Below are 7,985 nucleotides of genomic sequence, written 5' to 3'. Positions count from 1 at the left end.
ACGTATGTATTTGTCACTTATTATATATTTATCTTATTGTATTTGCATTTAATTATTAAGAAAATTAATATATTCATGAGAAAACATATTTAAAAATTATTTTGTATTTAATTTATGATAAAGTCTGATCCATCTTTCAAAGCTGGATTTCTTTTTACTAATATTTTTATGCTTATTTATTTTAAATAATATATTATTGTCTATACAAAAGTCTTAGATATGTTAATTTTTAGACATGCATTATATAGTTTGTTAATTTTAAGCCGTTCTATCATCATATTATATATTTAAAATAAATAATTTATATTTATTAAAATAAAAATTATAAATTTATCAATTGAATATACTTTTATCATATTTATTTAAGTATAATAATTATATTTTAACATGATCATGACTATAAAGTAGATAAAATAGGATATAATTTAATTATTTTTTAATTTATAAACGATAACTTAAAATACATTAAGTTATTGTTACGATATTTTTACACAGATTTATTAAAAAAATTTAAATATAATATATACAAATGAAAATATATTATGATTAAAGTATTTACAAAGATTTTATATTATTAGCTTTAAAGAAATAGATGTTAATTTTTATACATGTATTATATAGTTTGCTAATGTTAACCCGTCTTACCAATGTATTATATTTATTTTTGAACATAAATATTTATACTTACGAAAATAAAATATATAAATTTATAAATGTAATACAATTTTATTATATTTAGCTCAATATAATAATTTCTTTTAATATGATTGATTATGATTATATAACAGACAAAGTATTAAAGAAGTTTTTATTTTTCATTTTATAAACGATAACTGAATGTATTAATGTATAATAATATTTCAAACTAATTTCAAAATTAGTGAAAATATATAAATATAATTTTGAAAATGAAGATCTTGTAAAAATCTTTTAAAATAGATTTGTTAGGATTTTAAAATAAATATATTTATATTTAAAATGAAAAGATATCAAAAGATATTATGATTAAAGTATTTTAAAGATTATATGTATTATTAGTCTTAATAAAATACATTTAATAAAATTTCTAAGTGATAGTCCAAATTAAAAATCACACATGAAAAAAGTCATGACTTCTATTTTAATATATAAGATTTTCTCATTTAATTGATGAAATGAAAATTTGTTAACAGATAAATATATGAAATCTATACTAAGAAGTGGCGGTATACTTCATTTGCAGAGTTGCAGAGGAGGAACGTTCGAGAAAATGTGCTAATATGTTAAACTTAATTGCCTTATAGTTTATCTCTAGGTATCTTCGTCATGTTTCTTCTATATCCTTACTACTGACGTTTATATTTTTAGCGCTTTATGGCTATCGTCTATCTAAAGATGATGAATAATAAAAAATATTGTAAGACAAAGCAAAATTGCATACTACACTGATCCGATGAAATGAACAAGGGAATGACTCCAATGAGTAAAACCCTCAAGCTGATCCTATTCATCAATTTTTTGTTTAAAGAAAACTGGAAGCCTTTTCAAGTTACTTTATATCAAAGAAAAATATGAATAATGCGAAGGTAGTTATTTTTTTAAATATTTTCAAGGTTCATTTGTTAACGTAGTTTGAACTGAATATGTATCTCTGATTTATGCGGTCAAGTTGTGAATATAGATCACAAAACCGGAGACATATGTAAAAGTTGACAAATAAAAGCATATTATTAACAATTGCTATTTATCATATCAATAAAAGGATGAGAGTGAACTTGGAACATGGGACACTGTTTTTTTCCTTATTAAAATACTGCAAGTAATCACAGAGAGATGTGACTACAAAAAAAAAAAACATAGAGATGTCAAAATAATGAAATACAAATGAAAAATAACATATGAGCTACAAGACTCACAGTCTAGGTTGGTGTAGATATTATGTAATCAATTGGACAAAGTGCCTCTTTGTACATCACTTGGACAAAAACATATTATGTGATTTTATCCACTAAAACATACACACTAGGGAGATGGACAAAAACTCATTACTTTAGAAAAAACATATGAACATATCTAACCATTATGCCTTATTACTCAACAAATGAAGTCCAAGAACATAACACTTCTAGGCAGAGGTAGAACAATCATGTAAACATCAACATAACTCATTAGAATAGTTATCATAACAAGACCAAATCCTAACAAGATCCCATCAAAATACTTCCCTAAAGTAATATTAGATCATACATATTTTATAAGGACAATTATATACAGTAATGTTCTTTGTTAAACAAGTGCATTAGTTTTTAAATAAATAAAAAAATTAACTACTACCCAACAATTCTACATCCATGAAAGGACGTCCAACGAATAGTCACTGTGATATAGCATATATTGTTAAAAAATATACAAATCAAATTAATTTGGAGCAATATGATTTAGAATATTTTATAGTTGGAAAAGAAAAAAAAATTTAGCAAAAAAAAAAAGAAAAGTAAAACTCTTTACTAAAATAAATTCACAATATAAAATGATATACTAGTAAGCTTCCAAGAAGTTACTATGTAAAAGACTTTATCTAAGGCATTGTGCTGTTATGTTGGCCTTTTTTTTTATATGAAATTTTCCAGTTAAACTATATACTTTAGGGAAGTACATTGATGGGATCTCGTTAGCGGCAAGTATTTTGATGGGATCTTGTTTGGATTTTATCTTCTTATGATAACCATTCTAGTGACTTATGTCAACCCCTACATGATTGTTATACTTCGGCCTATAAGTGTTGAGGTTCTAGTTGGATCTTATTTGTTGAGTAAATAAGCACAATGGTTAAATATGTTGAGAAAAACCACATTTGAAATCATAAAGTTGGTAAAAATTTACATTTTAAATCTTCATGTTTGACATCTAACATTCTAAACAATGAAACTAATTTTCGTAATACATTAAACATTTAAATTAGCTTACTTAATCGTCAAGTAAAAGTTACAACCGGTACTTTTCATTTGTCGGTAAAATAGGGGACGTGGCAGTTACTTTTTTCATTTTGTTTCATTATTTTAATAAATAAAACAGTATAACAAATAAAAGTTATATAAACTTTTGAAATAACTTGAAACAATTAGATAAAAATTCAGGAAAATCAAAAATAAATTGAGGAAAATAAAAGAAAAATAAAAGAAAATAAAAGAAAAATAAATAATATTTTTATAAAATTTCAGAATAAAATTAAAATATTCAAAATAGTGAGTTTTTGTTTACCTCCCTGATGTGTATGTTTTAGTGAATAAAATCATCCAGTATGTCTTTTTAACAGAATCTTGAATAATTGCGATCTTTTTTCTATCAATAAAAACACGAGAGTGAATTTGGAACAATCTAAAATGTGTGTTTTTCTTATTAAAATACTTAAAATTTTACAAAGAAATGTAACTGAAAAAAACATATGGACGCCAGTATATAAATGAAAAATACAATATGAAACTACAAGATTCATAGTCTAGGTTTGTGTGAGTAAAGCTTATAATTTAACCACCACAAGTTAAGATTCAAGTGTAAATATTAGGTCATAGTATTATTTTTTTATTTTCGTGACGCCAGTATATAAATGTGCAACTTATTTTTATTTTCGTAAATCGTAAAACTACTCTTAATAACAAAGTGTATAGAGTAGAAAAAAACTATAAGTCATACTCCAAATTTGCTAAAAATGAAACAACAATAATAAAACAAACTGTTTTGAACTTTGTCAAAAATACAGTCAACAATAATTTATAAAAGAAGAATACAAACTCAGATTAAAAACTTACATACAGTAGTAGTAAAAAGTAAAAATTCAACAAATTTAAAACATACAATCCGAGAGTCCGAAAAAAAAACTAGTTAATATAAACATTAAAAAATGGATGAGATGGATATAACAGTAGTCACAGGACTCATGACAAAAACAAATCGATGTATTCGTGAAACCATGTGGAATCATGTAATATACATTACACACAGTATATTAAATAATTTCTAGCATTTGTTTTTTGAGTTAATTAATTTATAATGTACATATTATACATTACACACAGAATATTATATCCAACTAGGTTAAGATCTGCACATTGTACATGAACATTATATTTACTATTTTTATGTATTATATGTTCGTTTACATATTTATAAAATAATAAATACATATTGAATAATTAAAAATAAATAAACGTTACATATATAATTAAATTAGTGTGAACACAAAAATAAATTTTATTAATCCAAACAATCCTTTTTTCTATTTTAGATGGTATATAATTAAATTTAAATGACATTAAAATATATATAGTATATTTTAATATTGATATATATTAAATGATGCTTTCAACTCATATAGTTTTTGATAATTTGTATATTTTTATAAAAAAAAAACTTTAAATCATTGATGACAAAATTTCATTGTGTGATTAGTAGTTATAGTAATTTTTAAATTTTTAAAAAAATTCAAGGCTAAGTTTAAGATTTAAATATTAAGTTGTCAATAAAATGTTCAAAGCAAATTTTGAAATTTAAATATTTATATATTTTATATGGTATATAATTTAATTTAAACGATATATATATATATTTATATATCTATTTACACTTAATAGCTATTAAATGAGACTTTTTACTTATATGATTTTGTAATCATTTGTATTTTATCATAACAAAAATTTAAATCATGGAAAAAAATTTGAATGTGAGATTTTTAACAGTTTTACTAATTTATATTCATTTTTAAAAATTAAAATATAACATATACAAAAAAATCTAATTTTTATTAAATGGTTAATATAGTTGTTTAATCTATTTTACTAATTTAAAATTAAACAAATATGATAGAGAATGCACTAATTTTTATCAAATCTTAATTATTCAAAATCATTAATTTTCATATATATTTTAGATACATTAGAAAATTTCGTAATTTTTATTTAAGGGAAGAATGAATAACATTAATTAAGAATTTATAGTTAGTTTAACAAAATCTTATTATATATTTAGATGGACCAACCTGTACAGATTTTAAGATTTATTGTGGTGACGATACATGACTCATGTAATTTCATGATATTTAGGACTGTAAATGCAATTATGCATTAAGCAAATTAACTATTGTCTTTTTGCAATTTTTAATATGCGATTTTCATTTTTTTTTTCACACAAAAAGGAAAGCAACGGTCTCTAAACTATCCACCATCTCTCTCCTCGTAACATTGTCCTTCAACAAAGACGAAAATGGCTGAGAATCCATGGCAGCCTCTTCTCCATACCTTCGAGAAACTATCGAATTGCGTCCAAACTCATCTCTCCAACTTCATCGGCATCGAAAACACTCCTCGTTCGTCACCCACAATCCAAAACCCAATCTCCTCAGACTCTTCCCCAACAATCACAATCAACAGTTCTAATCTTCAGAAAATTCCCCTCAAGGTTCGAATCTTTCTCACAAAATACAATTAGGGATTCAATTCGGTTTAGGATTTGTTGTTGTTTACACTCTTCAATACATTCACCACCAAGTGTTCGATGAAATTCCCCAATGAGCCACTTCTACCTTATCTTGGTTACATTTAGTCGAACCATCTCTACGATGTTGTGGTATGAAAATAGTGTAACTAGCCATGAAAAGCTGTGTCCTGCTTCCATATTTTAAGATTTTCTTGCTAAAGGTTTCACCTTTAGACACTTATTGGAAAAGGGTTTCATGAGTAAGTATGTAAGCCCATCTTCATTATACTGCACTATATTATGTTGGTACCCTTTGTAGCTTACACTGTCTTCTTTCAGGACAAGCCTATAGGTCCTGTGACTAAAGAAGATCTCGGAAGGGCTACTTGGACATTTCTCCACACTCTTGCTGCGCAGGTTGGGGTTTCTTGATTTTCTTAAATTCTAATCGTATTTTTAGTAACCATACTTATCCTCCTTGAAACATGAGAGATGAACATGCTTAAGAGGTATCTTTTGGGTATAGATTTTTTGGTTGGAACTCTTTGAGATTAGGGAGAGCTGAGAGTGCTCTTTGATTCGCTTTAGATTGCCCTCTGTTCAGTGAAATAAAGAGTTCTGGTTCAGTTTATCACGTTAATGAGACCTCTACCAGGTTATAAGTAGATGTTTGTGTATTGTTTAATCTCAGGTACGTATTCTGAATCAGATGTTTTTTTTCTCTTTCTCATCAGTATCCAGAAAAACCAACAAGGCAGCAAAAAAAGGATGTTAAAGAACTGGTACAACTCTTCCGACCCTAGTCTATATGTAATTTATATAAGTTAGTTTATCAGATCAAGTTGAAATTTATAGTAATGCTAAAACTTTCATCTTGATACTTCTAAAATATATCAAGACTTGACCTTTTCGACCAGCAATCTCAAGGGTTCTTCATGTAAAAGCTTATAATGAACATTTTTTCGGTGGTGTAGATGGCAATACTTTCTCGAATGTACCCTTGTAGAGAATGTGCAGATCACTTCAAAGAGATCCTAAGGTAAACTTATCTTGTAACTCATTGCATCTTACTAGAGTTGATTTTCATCACTAGTTCACTCTTCTTTATTTGGTTCGTGATAGATCGAATCCTCCACGAGCTGGATCTCAGGAGGAGTTCTCGCAGTGGCTTTGCCATGTACACAATACCGTAAATAGAAGGTAAACTGAAAGGAGAGTAGTGTTAAAGTTATAGGGAGGGACATTTTGATACATCTCAAAGTTGTGGGGCATAGTCAGAGAAAGAATTGAGAAACTTATGATACATATGTGCAATTATAATATTTTGCAGTTTGGGGAAATTGGTGTTCCCTTGCGAGAGAGTGGATGCAAGATGGGGCAAGTTAGAGTGCGAGCAGAAAAGTTGTGATCTTCATGGAACTTCTATGGACTTCTAGACCTCATTATATTTTTACAAATTTACGACCGATTTTATTTACTATTTTATGGAAAGACAATTCCAACAAAGTAAAATTAGGTTGTATTAATTACAAATAATGAATAAATAAATAAATAATATAAATGGTGGAAAACATATAGATCGTGCTTAAATTAGTGTCCTTCATTTTTTGCAATTTGTCTAACGTCGCCTCTACGAAACTTGTGAACAACCAAAATCAAGTACTTAAATTACATATTGGTTTTGATTCAAGGGCACTCATGATTTGATAAATATACTGAATAATTACTTGGATATGCTAAATAATTTTATAATATTATACACCAAACAGTTCCCCATGTGTATCATGTTTTGTGCAAACCCCATATTTCAAATAATCGAGTAATATTGAATTTTGATCTGTTTACAGAACCGTCGACCGGCCTTGAGAGAAACAAAAAGCTTGGATTTCCAGACATTTATTTAAATCATCGGCAATTAAATAAAATTAAAGTGCTCAAGCAGTTTAGTGGTAAATGTAGCTGGTACGAAAAAGTTTTTAGTAGTTCATTCCTTTTCATCTCTATTTTTAAAATCTATATTAGATTTTGACCCGCGTTTAGAAAGCGCGGGTTTATTTTTGAAATTAAATAAATTCTTCTTATATAAGAGATAATATATATGTTTGAATACATTTATCCGAGTACACTGAACCGTACCAAACTGGAAAAAAAAACTAAAAATTAAGCTAAAATTTCATAAATAATCGAGCATAGAAAAAATAGAAACCAAAGTAAAGACCAAATCTTATATATTAAAAGAAAAGTCATGACTTCTTTTCATGTGTGATTTTTTTAGTTTGGATCATTCCTAGAAAATATCATATTTAACATAAGTTTATTATTATATCTTTCAATATCTTTATCTTTTAAATATATTTAAAATGTTCTAACAAAATCTTTTTAAAATCTTCTTAGAATCTTTTTAAATTTACTTTCAAAAATTAGTTAGTTTTAATTTAAATTATCATAAAATATAATTATAAATTAAAATTGAATATAGTTTTGGTTTATAAACGAAAATTTAAATAAAATGAAATTAATTAATTTCACAAATA

General features: G+C 26.0%; 1 protein-coding gene across 1 annotated transcript; it reads left to right on the top strand.

Annotated features, from left to right (window-relative positions):
• The first annotated feature begins 4,735 nt into the window (after positions 1–4,735).
• LOC103832909 (FAD-linked sulfhydryl oxidase ERV1) lies at positions 4,736–7,035 on the top strand. The gene is made up of 6 exons (XM_009109006.3): positions 4,736–5,433; positions 5,791–5,868; positions 6,186–6,233; positions 6,426–6,490; positions 6,574–6,651; positions 6,782–7,035. Exons 1-6 carry the CDS (start codon positions 5,239–5,241, stop codon positions 6,885–6,887), a joined length of 570 nt encoding a protein of 189 aa, XP_009107254.1. The 5' UTR covers positions 4,736–5,238; the 3' UTR covers positions 6,888–7,035.
• The last annotated feature ends 950 nt before the right edge of the window (positions 7,036–7,985 follow it).

The sequence above is a fragment of the Brassica rapa genome, chromosome A08, assembly GCF_000309985.2.
Source record: "Brassica rapa cultivar Chiifu-401-42 chromosome A08, CAAS_Brap_v3.01, whole genome shotgun sequence".
Lineage (NCBI taxonomy): Eukaryota > Viridiplantae > Streptophyta > Magnoliopsida > Brassicales > Brassicaceae > Brassica > Brassica rapa.
Note: the sequence above shows the minus strand (reverse complement) of the source record. Positions and strands in the feature narration are given on the sequence as shown.

Coding starts and splice junctions, on each gene's coding strand:
- LOC103832909 (XM_009109006.3), top strand. CDS start 5,239: ATGGCTGAGAATCCATGGCAGCCTCTTCTCCATACCTTCGAGAAACTA. Junction 5,869..6,185: donor TCCACACTCTTGCTGCGCAG/GTTGGGGTTTCT, acceptor CTTTCTCATCAG/TATCCAGAAAAACCAACAAG. Junction 6,491..6,573: donor CACTTCAAAGAGATCCTAAG/GTAAACTTATCT, acceptor GGTTCGTGATAG/ATCGAATCCTCCACGAGCTG.